This window comes from Hirundo rustica, chromosome 1, assembly GCF_015227805.2.
Source record: "Hirundo rustica isolate bHirRus1 chromosome 1, bHirRus1.pri.v3, whole genome shotgun sequence".
NCBI classification, from domain to species: Eukaryota; Metazoa; Chordata; class Aves; order Passeriformes; family Hirundinidae; genus Hirundo; species Hirundo rustica.
In genome coordinates this window covers 87,509,070-87,526,191 of record NC_053450.1, presented here as the reverse complement: position 1 = coordinate 87,526,191, position 17,122 = coordinate 87,509,070, and the positions used below count along the sequence as shown (strand labels likewise).

The following is a 17,122-nucleotide window of genomic DNA, read 5'->3' as shown; positions in this document are numbered from 1 at the left end:
AATGTTGTGGGAATTCAATGGAACAGGTTGGGTGGAGTCAGCTTGCTGTGGCATCGCTGGTGGTGCCTTCTTGCTGCTACATGACATTTGCCCTTATAACTTCCCCTTTAGTGGTGACTAATTAGCAACGGTGCCCTCTCTGAGGAACAAAACGTTTTGTAAACGAGCCTTTCCTTATAATACAGTGTGTTGAAGGACAATTTATTTTTTTAAATCTCCCAAGATCCTTAGAAGAAATTAGGTTTTACGCTGTCAGGGTTGTATTTTACCCAATGAACTCTGTGTCTGGCTTTCAGGAGAGGGCAAGGAGGACCAGAGAGGTTTGACTCAGCCTTCTGACAGGCTGTAGCACTGTCTCAGCTTCTGACACTTGCAAGGCTCCAAGTCACATATATTGCAGTATATTTAGGTCACCAGCTAACTTCAGTATTCCCCTGCTACCCTTCCTCCATCTTTCCATTTAGTTTACCACAGTATTTGCATCAAATAGTCCTGTACCAAACAAGGGTCCTCCTACCAAATGACAAGTAAGTGTAGTATTATTAGTGGAGCCCATTATTCAGCTGCACTACTGTCAGTACACGGAATGATTTGTGCTGGATTCATTACTTGCCCCTAGTCCAAGGGAATATAAGCAATGATTAGCTGATGCATTATTTAGGAAGATATAGATTAATGCTGAATAAAAGAGGAGTTAGTTAAGTGGGAATAGGAGGGAAGGGCCGCGACAAAGGCCCTGCCACACTGTGAGATACTTCTGAAAGCAGTGTAAGGCACCTCAGAGCCGTGTGCTAACAGTTTGTTCTGGAGGGTGTGCAACAGAAAGAGAGGAAACATTGCCAAAGCAATGTGTCCCACTGTGATCAGACAAAACTTCTCAAGGTTTGTTTCGGCATCATCACACTCACAGCTTCAGCGAGGGAGGTGCAATTCTCCACCTAAAGGTAGAGCACTACTTGATTTTAGTCCTGGGTGTTGTAACAGCCAGCACAGTGACGCTGCAGTGGTTCAGCACATCTTTGGAAAGGGATAAACCCCAAGAAAGAGCTTCTTAAATTGCCTCGGTTTGCCTCATGATTAGCAGACAACCAGCCAGGGCTGCATGCAATGCTGATGTGGAGACAAGATGTGTCGTGGGACGGTTGCCTACCCTACTGTGGTGTGACTGGGACCACACAAGCTGATGAGAGGCGTTAGTCAGGGGGAAAAAGGGAAAATCGATCCCTGCTTCACACCTCCTTGCCCAGCAACTCTAAGATCCACCATTATTCATGGTATACGGACACTTTGCTCTCCTGTGCCCTCCCTGCCTCACGCCTGAGCTGAGTGAGTCCAAAAGCCAGCAGGAGTGAACCCACAGGGAGCAAGACACACAGCAGCTGCCTCCAGTGGCGGGCATTGGCAAGGCTGATGGAAAAAAAAATCTGCCTTAGGAAAGCAAAAAAAGACTTTGGGCAGCGAGGACATGTTGTGTGACCCCAGATCCAGGGCAGGCAACGTGGGGACCACATTTTCCTCTGCAGCTTAGATTTTCAGGTATGTCTCAATGGCTTCAGGTCCTGTCCCTTGCTGACTACTGTAGTTTTCATTTCCCACTTGTTTCATTTGGGTTTGGTTATATCCTCATTTCTTGTTCCTCTTTTACTCCTAGGTAGTTAGGGCTAATTGGCTCCTATATCTGTCTTTCCCTCCTCTCCTTGTGTTAGAAAATCAAGGACTGTTTCTTTGTGCTTTATCCCCTGGCTGGAAAAGATTTTTCAATGGAATGACAAAAGGGTAGAAAAACAGAGGCAGTTAAAGTGCAGAGAAAACAATAGTTTGAAAATCTTCTAGGCTTGTTTGCTGGGTTGATAGCTAAGCAGAAAAGTCTGAGGGAAAAGCCTCATTAAAAAGAGAGAAGACTGATGCCAGGAATGAATGGGGGTTGTTATAGCAAGGAGCAAAGTATGGGCGCTAGTGCCTGGTGCAGCTTTCCGACTCATCATTTTGGAGGAGCATCAATATGTCAGTATGAGCTTTTCTTTAAGACAGAGGCATTTGCGCCCTTTCTTATTACTCCTTTTCTCACTATAGTTCAGTTTTTGACATATTTTCCCAGGCAGGGTGGGGTTTTCTCCTGCTGCTTCAGAAGAAGTTTGAATACTTTACCAGTCAAGCTACAGAGTACTTTGCTTCCAAAATCATCATATGTTTTTATATATTTTAATCCCTTTAGCTACATTTAAGACTGATAATCAAGAATACTTTAAAAAGACACAGGGCCTGATTCTCCAAAATTATATGCACCAGCCCCAAACATTTGGGAATTCACTTAACTAGTGGCTGGAGATTTCAGCTACTCAGGTGAAATTTTCATTACTTAATAAGCAAGGTAAAGTCTGTGAGGAGAGGCAGCATCCTTTCTACAGCCAGATGACATAGTTGGATAAAACAGATGTGCTTTTGGGCATGCAGAGCTCTCTTCAGTTCTGGAACAGAAGATACAAATGGCAAGTAGTTAAGGATAACTTCTTGGAATTTAACTAAACTCTTGGCAATATCAGACTACATGAAAGCAGAGAAGAGCTCCTTTGATCTAGTTACTGTGAGCTCTTTCCAAGGAGCTGTGAGCTCTTTCCAAGCAGGTGCTGAGTCCCTGCAACCTTCTTCTGGGGAACATTAAGTTCTTATCAGGAAGAGACCTTGTGCTGTCTTCTGTGACTCTCTCACAGGTGGAGGTGCATGGTGTAGCAGAGTAAATTGCGGACCCTGTGGGCTGAGGTGTGCATTTCGCTCACCTACGCCTCAGGTAAAGTGGATTACATTTAAGCAATATTTATGATTCAACTTTATGGAATCAGCTGCATATTTCTTCTGCTTAAATGTTCTAATACAGTTGGAAGATTAGTAAGATGTGGTTGACTCTGGACTCATCTCACGTGTTACTAAGAACTAGCACTCTTCGAGGCAGCATTCTGATCTTGATCCTCAGTAGAGTGTTTTTTGTAGATAACTGCATTTAGCTCTTGCAGCTTGGGGTTTGTCACAACACTGTCCTCATCCCAGCATGAGCCCTAGCAGTTTTGTGGTTCCAGTGAGACGCAGCCTCGCATTCCTGGGTTCCTGCAGGAGCATGTTGAAGGGAGGCTGGGAGCTCAGGGCAAGCCTTCTGCTACCACTTCCACCTGGCTGCTGGTGCTGCTGAGGTCAGCTGTCACTGTCTGCGTAAAGAAATGGCTTTTCCAACACCACAGGGATGCTGTGCTGGGGTTGGGGTCCTTCCATTCTGGGTGGAGTTCTCTTATGTTAATTCACTTTCCCAAATAGAAAGGGTTACTCTTGCACTTCTCATGTCTTTAGCAAGGGATTCCTCACCTGCAGTGCTGTATTCACGGGAAGCGTATTTTCACCTTACCCTACTTCAAACAGACTAGCATAGAAGCTAATTTGCTTCTTTGTAGCATTGCTGGTGTCTTAGTAAATTCCCAGGATAAAAGGAGTGAGTAAAAAAAAAACAAACTCTGAACTGCTGGAGAAAAAGAACAAACAAACCCAGCACATTTCTGTGGAATTCTTCTGTTTGTCAGATGTGAGCCTCCACTCGCACAAAATAATTAGGAGTTGCATTATGTAGAGCATGCTTAGCATCAAAGTAGTCACAAATACATCATATTTTCTTCTAAACAGTCTCAAGGGTGGTGAAAACTGTCAAAAATCAAAGCAGCTGGCCTCCCTGTAAAACACAAAAGACCTTTTTACCTTATCAAAACCACAAATATTTCAAATAATCGACAGAGAATTTAATCAATTTTCATCTGATTTAGCAAAGAGCAAAGATCGGTCTCAAAATAACATAAGCATCTCAATTGATACCAGCAAGATCAATGTTGGTATTTTTAACCCCCAAAAGAAAATAACAGCTGTCTAAGAAGGCATACACACACACTTCACCACACGTGTAAATGCACAGAAGAAGGTGTGAATTCTCCTTCTTTAAATGAACTCCCTGTACTATTTGTATGGACAGACTTTAATACAATCCAAAGCTCAGTGAGAGAATGCAGATAATCATTCAACGAGCAAATCAGGCAAATCCAGCCTAATGAAACAACCTACATGATCTGTAACAGCTGCGATATTTTTAGCGGGATGTTATACAGGATTTGCTGGACCAGAAAAAGTCATGTGATATACCGTTTCATAAGTATGAGAGTCCCTGCTAGCATAAATGGCTGCAGCCTTTCCATTCGCTGTCAAGTTTTAACACTCTCTTTCACCTTGTACCCTCTGAATATAGTAAACCCATGTTAGTCCACTTTGTACCTGGGTGCAGGCTGAGGTTGGCAAGGTGGTAGGTAGTGAAAAGCTGATAAACTTCCTAATGGTCCAGCCTTTAGAAGCCAGATGAATACCACACTACCAAATACAAGAGTGGATCTCAGACCTGTGTACTTTAGGTAAAACTTCATGAAAGCTGCTGTTCCTCTGCTTGCTCCAAGTCGTACTTAGTCATCAGATTCTGTACAGCAACTGCCATAAAGCATAATGGCAAGCACTGATCTCAATTGAAATACAGGCTTCTTGTATTTAACCCTTGCTTCTCTATCATCCTTTGCACACCCCTGTGGAGGTCATTATCTTCATTATGTTACATATCTAGGCATAATCCCTTATGTGTATATATAGACATAGAAATATAAAAATATCCTTAGGGCGAAAAAAACTTCCAGATGGGTCAAGTGCATATATTTGCAAAGCCCTTCACTTAGCTGAGGCCAATGTGAGTGTTACCACTGTTTGTTGGGTTTTTTGATGGTTTTTTGTGGGCTCAGATTTTAGCTTATTTTTGGCCAAATTGCAGTTTCATGGAGAAATGAAGACACTTGTGAGGATGAGGCTTACAAGAAAGTATTCTTGAATTTGTATTTCAACAAAAGACAACAAACCAATATGCTTTTAAAAGCTAAATGATTCTCTAGTAATTTGTAGTGGGGTGCTAAAGAAATACACTATGACAGTAGTGAGTGTAGTTTTGTACTTGCTCATATCAAATTGTTGGAAGTTCCCTTTAATTTGCTGTCTGAGACCACAGTACTGATTTCCTCAAATTAATTAATTCCCATGCCATTAATTGATAATGTGCATCTTTTAGTCTCAAAATACAAGCATTTGTCACAGGAAAGAAATCTTCAACTATTGTAGCATCGCAGCACCACAGCCTTCTTCATTCTTACCTGTGAATGTCTGCATGGTTTCATGTCACATTTATGAATGTTAATAATGAGCTATTCACATATGTAAATCATGTTTGCAAGTCAAGCGTCCGTGCATATGCTCTTGATTTTTGATATAAGTCCAATCTAGATTGTACCCTTTGCATATGTTTTGATAAAGATCTCATCCAATCACTTAGACACTTGAATTTCTCCTCATATCACCTGGTCAGTCAAGCTGTGTGGGGAAGGGATACTCCAGTCAATAACTAATGTACAGAAAAGGCAATCAAACCTTTCTCTTAATACTTTATAAAAGCTGTATTCCTTTTTTTTTTTTAATGCACTACAGATTTTTCTTTAGATCTTTCGACCTGAGCTGTTTTCCATTAACATTAATAGGTTTGAAATTGTTCTTTGATCTGCAGAATTGCATCGTGGTGCTCCGACTTTTAAATTAGTTGTACACAGTAATCATAAATTTTTTGATAAGATGTGACATTTTAATCATACTTTACAGATCCCGAGAAAACTGGCAGGAGTTGCCAGCACTGCTCCATCTTGCATGTTTTTAAGTTGTGTATCATATGCCTAACTAGGATCATTCCCTCCTTATCCCTGTATTCTGTTGAAGCAAGTAATGCTTTGCTTGATGGAACAGGGGTACTTTTCATCAAAGATGAATGTGTTATATGTTAAGAGGTTTTATCTGTCCTATGGGAAAATTAAACTCTTGTACTAAATTTTGTTTTTTTGTAAACTAATGCAGTGGATGCTGTGTACCTGGACGATGAGAAGGAAAGGGAAGAATATGTCCTGAACGATGTTGGTATTGTATTCCATGGAAGCGCAGAAGATGTAAAATCAAGAAGCTGGAGTTACGGGCAGGTGAGCTGTTCAGATCTTCTCTGGCTGCTCCCAGTAGGACAGCAAATGAGTTTAATTGGCACCAGACTGTGGTTGAGACTGTGGGCTCTGCAATGCATTATTGGTTTCTCCTTCAGAAAGATAAGGGGTATAATTTTAAAATTGTATGAAGTGGGTATGTGCCTAATCCAGAAAAGCAATGCTATAATAGCTGATATTTAAAGACCTTGTTTCAGGGGCATATTTCAGGTACTAAGAGGCTGCCTGTTGGAAGTTATGATCATTAGCTGAGGTTTCCACAGGGCAGAGGTATTTCTGTTGCTGCATTATTGCTGCTTCAGGATCAAATCTATTTATGAAAAGTAGAGCTGTTCATTTGCAGGTTTTTTCCATTTTTTGACAACAGGTTTTACCGCTTTTTGACTTTTCTTTTTTAGCTTTAGCAGCTTGGTGGAAATAATTCTGTTCTTCTTGGGGGTCAGATAGTCACAAGTTTCCTGTGACAAACTCGTATTTAATCCCAAAATTTTAAATTCTGGGGGAATCTTTCCCTTTTCTGCCTGGACTTGATAACATCAGTCCCCAGTGGTCTCTTGCAGTCTGGGGGAGACACCCTTCTCTAGGCTGGAATGGGGTATTGGTGTGCCTTCAATAAGATAGAATTGTAGAATCATTTGTGGTGGAAGGGATTTTTAAAGATCACCTGGTTCCACCACCCCATCATAGGCATGGACACTTTCCACTAGACCAAGTGCTCAGATTCCTGGCCAACCTGGCCCAGAATATTTCCAGGGATGGACCATCCACAGCTTCTCTGGGCAACCTGTTCCAGCAACTTACCACCATCATTGTAAAAAACTACTGCTTTATATGTGATCTAAGTCAACCCTCTTTCAGCTGAAGACCACTATCCCTTGTCTCAGACTTTTTACTTGCCTATTTTACCTCAACCTTCTTGTAAAAACCAACCAGCCTAAAAATCCCTACAGGATGGAAGAATTAACTTTTTGTGTTGGAATGGGAAAAAGGCATTGCCAGCCAGAATCAAAATGATAGCAAAGCTATAACCCTAGCTGTCACTCAGAGGGGCTCCAGTGGACAGGTACTGGACATGGCAAACTCCTCTCATCTCCTAGATTTTCACAACGGCACAATTAAGAAGGTATTTCCTTACTACTGTGGCGATGGATCCATTCAGCTTTTGTGGCACCTCCCTAGCACAGCTTCGGAGAAGGGTCCTTGCATCTTGCTTTCTCTCTCTCAGCTAAATACCACCTCAAAGCTGGATGGATTGCCAGTGTGCTTGCCCTGGAGAGCTCTTTGAACTCACATCTCTCTTTTTTCCTTATTTAAGGGTACAATTTCATCTTTTTTTTCCTGCAGCAGCACTGCCTTAGGGAGTTCCAGCCTCTGCACCATTCCTTTGGTTGCATCAGTGCCTTGTTTGCAGGGTCTGACTGGTTTCCTGACTGAGACAAAAACAATCCGTAAATAAGGAGTGGGGGAGAAATTCCATAAGCTGATGGTGCCTCTGATATAAGAGATGTGAAACCAGATCCTGAGGCCAAAGCTGGGCTTGCCTGTAAGCTGACCAAAAATGCCCCCTCCTGGCCCTTCTTACCCCTGCAAGCACTGTGCAGCCATGCAGTGACTCAGACCGGAGAGCTGATCTAGCTGAATAAGCATCTCCTTGATTTTTTTCCCCCCTGGGTAATTTCTTAGGCTTGTTCTGTTCCTAGGTTTGGGATTCTCTCCATGAGAGATGTAGGGGGGAGGGAGAGAGGGGAATAAGCAGCTGGAGGTGGAAGCTGCTGCTTAAACCAGATGCTAGATTTATGTCCTAAGTTGCTAAATTTATGGCCTATGGTGGCTTGGCCTGAGGTGTTTATATTCTAGGAATCTGGCATCTTCCTGACACAAATACCAGCCTCCCTTGAGAAATTGCATTATTTACTTGGTTTTTCTAGGTGGTAGTTCTGTCTGGGAGGTTAGGGCCATTCCATAGTCCTTTTTCATGTACTTTGGAAATGGAAATTCCTGCGTTAGCTGAAAGCAGAGGCCCTGATTTTCACCCCATGCTGTGGTGTTCCTTTTGCTATTGGTTGCCCATGTGAAAACTGAGTGTGGCAGATGCATCTCAGCAGACCCAAGCCAAGAGCTTTAATGGAATTGATCATTTTGTAGGGGTTTAACAGACATGCCAATCTGCAAAGGAACACAGAAATATTCTTCTGGTTCCCTTACTTCCAGTGAAATGGAGAAAGGAATGTTCCTGATCTTACCCTGTCCATTTCCAACCATTAGACACATTTTTGGAAATCCTAGATGCTTTGAGTGAGTAAAAGTACTAACAGAGAGGCCTACATTATGAATATATAATACAATTATGATTTTATATTTATGATATAAAGCCCTTTACATGTAAGTAAAAAGCACAAGGTCGCACAGAGCCATAGAGGTGAAAGGTGTATGGTCATATACAAAAATGCAGATGGCCTTGTCCATGGTAATGTTCTTAAGCTTAAAAATTACTTAGGACAAGGACAGCTGGAAATTTTAACTCAGGCTGTAAATTGAAAAGGAGCATAGAGTTCAAAACTGGGTTACTAGTTTGAGATGGTTCTCAAAGCTTCTGTCTGTAATGAGAAGCAAAGGCAAGAAACGTGGACAGAGGAAGAGAAAACAACAGAACAGTTGAAGCATGGCTGCAATGAATGAGGATGGAGATGTTCATTGTAACGACTGTGATCCCTCCAAAGGAACTGTAAAAGGCAGTCACTCAGAAAATTCTGTGGAGGATTCAGGGCTTTGGAAGAAATTTAGGCACAAAGGAATTCTCTAGCTGAAAAATCTCAGAAGTGGGATGCTATGTTGATCATTTAATGTTGCTTTTTGGTTTTGTGAGAAAAATAAAGCAGGCGGACATAGACTACTCCTGCCATCGTGACGTCTCTCATGTCCACACATGGATCTGCGTTAGCCTGGAAACCACCGTGCCCCTGTAATTCTGCAACACATGCATTTGGTCAGGTCAGACCACAGGCAACATCAGGTCACATCTGCCTGCAACTGACTGTGAGAAACAAAACCTTAAGTCAACTAGTGCAAAAAGTGATACAGCCTCTCTCACTTTAGTTTAAATGCAAGGTCACTTATTGGAAACAGTTTAGCATGCGGGAGGATGCCCAGGACAGCTACATGTGTTGCTCTGTAGCACAAGGCATACCTGTGTGTGCTTCACCTGTGTGTTTTCTCGTGCCTTATTTTCCACCTGCATTTCTTCCCATGTGGTTTCACCAAAGTTCCTTGCTCCTGAAATTGTTTTATTTTCATTTCAGGTTCAATGGAACAGACAGGGACTGTGCGTGGATCAGGTTCACTCACCTGCCCTAGCTGCCCTGTGTCACTGAGACACACAAAGCAATCACATGCAGACAAGAGATTTTCGCAGAGGTTCTTCTGATCCAGCTCCTAGCTGAGAGAGCGGAGAGAAGAGCGCTCCTTTGTTTATTTCTTACTTTTTATACATTTGTGGGTCTAGAAGAAGATTGGCTTTTTGGGGTTTCCACCCCTCAGCCTCAGTGGCCAGACCAATTGTCAGTTACAATTGTTTTCAGGTTAGAAATATGCAAACAAAGGACAGAGAATGAAAAACAAAGGATTTGTTTATGTTACATCTGTGGGAAAGGTAGAAAACTGCTCTTAATATTGTACAATAACTAAAAAGATCTGACTCCATTTAAGAAAATCAAAAGGCTCAGAAAAAACAGGGTAACAGCCCTGCCTACTACTTCTTTGGTTCCTGTGATATTTCAGAGATGTTCAGCCTTATAACTGCATTTTTTTCTATTCCACTTCCTTCTAGATAGGATTTTCTTGCCAAGAGTGAAGGCAGAAAAGTGATCTGGTTTGATTTAATAGTTTTTAAATCCCTGAATAGTCAAGAAGGGCAAAACTGGCCTTAGTGTTAAGGTTACTGTGCATCCTACACTACAGCAACAGTGTAAGCCAGCTAGCCCTGGCAGCTTGTCCTCTCTTCCCTGTTAATCCAGTTATTTCACAAGCATTTGTGTCACTCTGTAAATGCTAAGATGGAAGCCAACAACCCTGATAGCTATTTATTTCCTCTTTATTCTCTCTGCATATACTGGCAAGATTGACAGTACCTCATAAACTGTAGATGAGAAAAGTTTAATTTGCAGGGTAAATGTCTTACTAACCCAGGTCTGATTAACTGAAGTGCAGATAGCAGATTTTGATCCTGGTAAAAGATTGTTGGGCCAGACCAGATGAAAAGTGAATTTGAACTGGGAAGGACAGCTGTGAGGGCCCAGGGTTTACATTTTCTGTTGTGAGGATTCTCCTTGGGAAAGCGGTTTTCCTCAGCACAATCATTCACCCGACATCTGCGACATTTGCATCACATCCTAGTGGACTGGACTGGGATGTGCAATTATTCAGCTTCCCAGTAATGACAAAGTACTAGTAGTAGGTCTCTGAGAAACACTGATCCCTGTTTCCCTATTCCCAAACACCATGAATTCAGTTTTGCTCAGACTATAAAGTGATCATTAGCAAATACCTGCTCCAGAGAAAGCAATTCAGTGCAAATGTGGGTGATAATGAGAGAGGTGTGCTGCCTTGGAGGACATTTGCTGAAAAGGACCCGTAGGCAGTGCTGCCCTCAAGGCAGAAGCAAATGACTTCCATTGGCTAGGAAATGGCTGATGATGGTGAAACATGATGGTGCTTCCTCTTTCTTGGCTTATGCCAGAGCTCAGCTGCTTTCTAGGATGTCACTTCTATCCCTCACATCTTCCCTGCTGTATCAGCAGCAGTCTTTACTCTTTGGGGCTTCTTTTTCGTCTCTCTTACCTCATTCTTCATTCTCCTCCCTCCAGACTGTCAAAGCAGCAGTTTGATCTGGGGTCTTGTTCACTTTCTTCAGGAGGCAAAATTCAGGATGGCCTTATCTGCCAAGGAGCCCTAAGCCAGCCTGTAGAGAGTTAGGAAATCAGCTCTAGTAGCAGCATGAGAGCAGAAATCCTATTAGCATGAATCACATCTTTCAGTATGCAAGCACAGAACATAAAACCTCACACCATGGAGTTCTCTCACAGACTTGAATGTTAATATAATTTTGTATCTGGAAGGTATTTATTATTGTGTATTTCCCTGTCTCCTACCATTTTCCAGGGGACAGAGGTATTTTCCTTTGCTATGCAGTTTCTTCTAAGGAAAATGAAATACATAGCAGGGCAAATTCTGTGACAAATGGTTTCTGGTCTATTTAGACACCTCTGCCCTCAATTCATTCTTGTGCTTGTTCATGCTAGATTGAAAAAAATGTACCTTTTCACTCTATTTTTGAAGAAGACTGCTTTAGGTCACTTGGTATTTTTGATGCCTAAATTTTGCAGACCAGGATTAATCTACATAATAAGCTTTTGGTTCGTCAATTTTAAACATATTTTAAAAATAACTTTGAAATACAGGTGTCTTCAAATTACCACTGGCAAACCACTTATTGTTCAAGTTCCCAGCAATGCACCAGCTCTGTCAGAGAAGTCCTGAAATTAGCAGGTCTGGAATCTGTGAAGGACAAAAAGTCCTTTGCAAGTAGACAAGCTTCTTGTAGTTATTATTATAATACACTCCTATTATATATTTGTTAGCACTTAAAATTTCATGTCCTGTCAGAAAGTCTGTGTTGTCATTTCAACCTTCTGGAAACTAGACTGAGATTGAATTGAAAATTATGCGCTCTTCCCTCACAGCCTCTCACATTTTTTTTTTTCCCTACACATGGGTGATTATTCCAGAAGAAAATTTCTATTGTTAAACACAGAGCTTTGATGTGACCAGCTAATTTTGAAACTGATCAGCAATTCTAACAGGGAAAAATCGCTTTGTGTGTTTTTTCCAGAATAAATAGTGAGTCAAATTTTCCCATGCCCCTTTTTATTTTCTTTTATCTAGTTTGAAGAAAACATTCTGGATGCTTGCCTGTTCCTGATGGACAAGGCAGAACTAGAGCTCTCTGGTCGTGGAAATCCAATCAAAATCTGCCGTGTTGCCTCAGCAGTGGTATGTAATGGATGCGTAACATGGGTCAGAAGGGATTCATGAATCAAAGCTGGGCTGATTTAACTGGCCCTCTTGCCCTGATGGGCTCTCCACAGCACACAACAGATCAGTTGTCCGAGCTGACAATTATCCATTCTGACATCTGACTTTTTATTTCTCCCCACTAAAGTTTAAGCAACTCCTGTTGGCTCATTGCCTTTTCTAGAGAATGGTGCCTCACTGGTGGGAAAGCCGCTTTCAGACGTTGCACTCTAGGCATAAGCATTTCTTGTGTGACAATGTGCTCATTTTCCAGCATCTAATATAATCAAGAAAGCTGTTTCTGCTATAGATAATGCAGTGGCATGATGGGTGGAATTTTGGATGGGGAACTGAGGGACTTCATGTGGACTCCAGTGTTAACCTCAGTGGGGTCTTAGAACATTGCAATGGTGTGTGTTGCTGTGTCTGAGCCAAGCCCCAAATGACCTAACCAGGCTGAGAACGGTTATGTAAGTGGGCTGATTTGACCCCAGAAGAAAACAGTGCGGGATCTGTCCTCTTTTACATGAGGTCCACAAAACATACCCCACTCAGAATGAAAGTACCTAAAGTAATTGAGAAGACTATCCAGACCTCCATTCTTTCCAGTTGCCAGGCACCAGGAATCATACCATGGGTGCAAGAGCAGTCCCATCCCTAATATTCAAGATGCTATACTCATCCAGGTTGTGGAAGACAGAGGCTGAGTCCTCTCTCTTGCCTTATTAGAGGTCTGAACTGATGCTTTCTGCTTCCCAGAATAATACTCTAGTCATTGAGCTAGAGGAATTAGATGTCCTCCTGAGCCAGCTACTAAAATAGACTCTCCACAAAGCATGGCTGCTGGAGACAGATGATTCTTTAACCCACTTGTTGAAACGGTTGCCCAGGCTTTAAGAAAATGAGCTCTTTGTCTTAGAAGACATTGAGGTAGGATCTCTAGCCTCTTAATCTTGCATGTTGAATAGAATACCTCCAGCAAGAAGTTTTGAGAACACCTCTACTTCTCTTTGTCTTTTGACATTTTAGTTAGTTCTTTCATCCCAGACATTAGAAATACAGCTTTGGACCTTTGGATAGAAGAAAGAATTAAATGTGGTTTCCTCATCCCTGAACTAGTAGACAAGGAAGGCCCTGATATAAGGACTGTGGAAGCCCTCAGGACAGAATTGCACAAAGTTTATGAACCCAGTTAGGGCTTGGATATTAGTTAGGTTTTGAGCCACTCAACATTTTAGAGAAATGGAAGAGTTCACCATTGGAAATCCAGGACTCAATAGACTTTAGGGCTAATCTGCAGAACTGGGCTATAACTGGATAGGGTGTTTGATCATTGAAATCTGCACGTGAATAAGAAGTGGGCAAGAGGTGCTGAAATACCACCTGTGTTACTTAACACAGTAACAAGTTGAAACACGGTAGAGTTGAGCTACTCTGAGGATATGCCTCCACATGTTGGGATTCTTTTGAGGCTTTCTGGCATGGCAGAGAGGGTAGAGCCCCTCTCTCCTTCCACTCATTATGGTCAGAGTAGAGCCTGAAGATCAATGTGCTGTCCTGTCCTTGAAGTGATTCTTTTCTTGGCATGTTTCCTGCACTGGTGAGATGGGCACAACCTCTTAACCCATTGGTTATGGCTCTGAATACTTATCTTTGTTCAGTCCTAGAGTTCACAGAAAGTCGATTTTCTAATTATAAAACAGTAGTTAATGCAGTCAAAAGCTTTTAAATGAGAATTGTGATTTATTTGGCTGTGTAGCTATTCCACATTAGCATAATTAAAAGGTACAGAGTGAATGAGCTTTTTTGCACAGCCTCAACTGGTTTCGTTCAGATTGCAGCTAGGAGACATATTGCTCGTTAATGCCTATCAGTGTAGTCATTAGTCAGCAAAACTCTTTGCTTTGTATAATCTTACCAGAGGAAAACTTGCACAGCAAATTCCGTCTTGTTTTCATGTGTGCCAGACCAAAGAAATTAGTTTCTACTCTAAAAATAACAGTAGACTCGTTCTCCTCTCAATCTGTTGTAAATCAGGAGTGATTTTATTAAAATCTCTGGCCTGATATGGACAGAAAAACAGATGATGGAAAAAATACAGCTTAATATTTCTGAGGCTTGCTTACTGATTGCATTTATTAAAAATACATAACAATAGACATTTAATGTTAATAAAACTTATTAACTGACAATATGGATACACAGTGTGGTGACTTAATTTCAGTTTTATTTTTAAGTGTCTGACCTTCATTCAGAATTGTTCAGTGATGGAGAATCCATGGCCCTTAACAAGATTGTCCTATTTATCCCCTACCTTCATAATGAAACACTTCTATCTTACTTTCTAGCCTAAACTTGGCTATATTCACTCTCTCTCATCCTATCAGTCTGCTGAGTTAAAGAGCTTTTGATTATTCAATCGCTGACATCTCTAATATTCATTTCCTTTGATTTTAGATTAACTCCAGGGATGACAATGGTGTGATTGCTGGATCCTGGAACAATACGTACGATTACGGTGTTGCACCTTCAGCCTGGACGGGAAGTGTGGACATTCTCTTGGAGTATTACAGTTCTAAGCAACCTGTCCGATATGGCCAGTGCTGGGTCTTCGCTGGTGTCTTCAACACGTGTAGGTATCAGTGAGAAAAAACTCCAAGCTGCCATGTGGCTCCTGCTTAACTGAGTTTTTAGGTAAATCTAACTAAAATAACTTCCTAGCTCTGTTCTGTTCAGGAGTAAATAGTAGAGATACTTCAAAATACATGGCTAAAATAGATGGTCTTTAAGGAAACCGCTGGTGTGTCCTTCAGGTCAGCTGCTCCTCCACACAAATCTGTTATCTATTTATTTATTCAGTGAAATGTACTCAGTGACTCATGAAGGTAAGTTTGTGTGAAAGGAAGTTGAGTCCCTCTGCACAGTCCACATTTCTGTCATGGATTCTTAGACAGGGTGCTTGTTGTCTAGACCCAAAAAATTGAATTACTACCCCTTATGGGATATGTGATAGTGTTTCTGCTCCAGAAAGGCCAAGTCTCACCTACTGAGGAATGCTACTGGGAAAATTGAGGTGCACTGTCCCTACACCTGGTAACTGAGTACTGTTAACATTATATGCGGAGTTTATGAGCCAGAAAAATGGAGAAAACAAATGATGGCCTAGTTTATGAATAGTCTAGCATTGCAAAGTTAAGTTTAAACACATTGGTCAAACTAGAGTTGTAGTGTTGCAATAAACAGAGTGTTGCATGTCATAAAAACCAGTAGGGAAAGCAGCATTGGATTGGTCCCATATTTTGACTGTTTAGCATTTCTAACATCATCATCTGCTAGTGCACAGGAACACACTTTGTGGCCTCCTATGGAGTTCCTCCAAAAGCTCAATGTCCTTCCTGACCTGGGGACCCCAGAGCTGGAGGTAGCTCTCATGTGGGGTCTCAGCAGAGCAGAGGGACAGAATCCCCTCCCTTGGCCTGCTGGCCACACTGCTTTGGATGCAGCTCAGGATATATTATTTGGCTTTCTGGGCTGCGTGTACACATTGCCTGGCTATGCTGAGCCTCACACAATGGATTTGAAAAAGTTCATGCAAATGTTTCTTGTGGATGCAATTCCTCGCAGTGGATCCCATGGACCACTTTGTCTTCTCTGCCCATTGCCTTATCTGGATTTCTCTTGATCACAGAGACACACACATACACACCAGTTCTCCCACCTTCCCCCCACGCTTGCCCTGAATCACCACTATGCAGTAATTTGCCTGCAGGCCACTGTGAAACTGGGGCGATGCAGCAGAGCCCTGGAGCCTGCTGTGTTAAAGGGAGAGGCATATTTATCTGGGGCAAAACTAGACTTGGTTTGCTGACTAAGTTATTCAAGTCAGAGACCTGGCACTTCGCACTGCAAGTATAAAGTTTGTTGAGCATTATGAAATGCACACGTTGTCCAGTGGCTGATCTGATGATAGCCACTGACACATGCAACTGCTGACCACTGCACAGGGGATAGTGAAGGTCCAAACAAACACATGCAGCTGTCAGGGTTGTTTAGAGGTGTTTTTGAGTCTCATGCATCTGTCAATGTTTTATCATTGTGACCAGTCCAGCTTTCCAAGGTCACTGTATTGTACACTCCAGATACTCATCTGTTAAAAATGCTAAAACATTCCAAAAAATGGTCATTAATCTTGAAATTGTCAGACAAATTATTTCCAATGAGCCCTGATGGCTCATGTGCTGGAAGCCTGGGAGGGCACTTGAATTAAGTTTAATCAATAGGTACATATGGTATTGGATGCATCCAGGTAATTTTTCATCCAGGAACTTGAACTGAATGTGCAGTATTACACTTTATTGGGAGTCACAGTAGTGACAGTAATGAATATACAAAACCCAGCAGTAGCAGCAGGGCTGTTCAACTCTGCAGCATTGGAACTATTTTTAAATAGGATTTTCAATAAAAATCTTTTCCCTTAAAAAAACCACAAAGAACTCCACAAAAATCCACCCCAAACCAAAAACCACCACCACCACCAAAAACTAACCAAAAAAAAGAACAACAAAAAACCCCCAAGAATAATAATTTTCAGTTACCCCCCAAAAAACAAATGGACATAAAAACTAAAACAAAAAAACAAAACAAACCCTGTCAACCACCAAACCCCCCCCCACCCTCTGTTTTCTGCAGAACTATGTTGGCTCCTAAATTGAAAGCCAGGAACTTTTTCTGGCTGAGATAAAGTATGTCATTGTCATCTGGAGTAGCTGAGATGATGTGCCACCCCACAAACCTGTTCCCCTAGCCTGGGGACGCGCTTCATGGCTATTTATCTGCCAGGATACACAAACACACAGAAGCCTATTGATGCACTGATGCAGACTATGGACATAGCTGCAGCATTTCCACAGTTTTTCCACATCTCTTAAATTTACCACTTGTCAAATCGTAAGAGG

General features: G+C 41.8%; 1 protein-coding gene across 1 annotated transcript in view; it reads left to right on the top strand.

Annotated features, from left to right (window-relative positions):
• F13A1 (coagulation factor XIII A chain) overlaps positions 1–17,122 on the top strand; it is a 58,137-nt gene that overhangs the window by 19,198 nt on the left and 21,817 nt on the right. Inside the window, exons 5-7 of the mRNA XM_040083738.1 lie at positions 5,962–6,080; positions 12,039–12,146; positions 14,625–14,799. Coding sequence (XP_039939672.1) covers positions 5,962–6,080; positions 12,039–12,146; positions 14,625–14,799 — 402 coding nt within the window. The remainder of the gene's footprint in view (positions 1–5,961; positions 6,081–12,038; positions 12,147–14,624; positions 14,800–17,122) is intronic.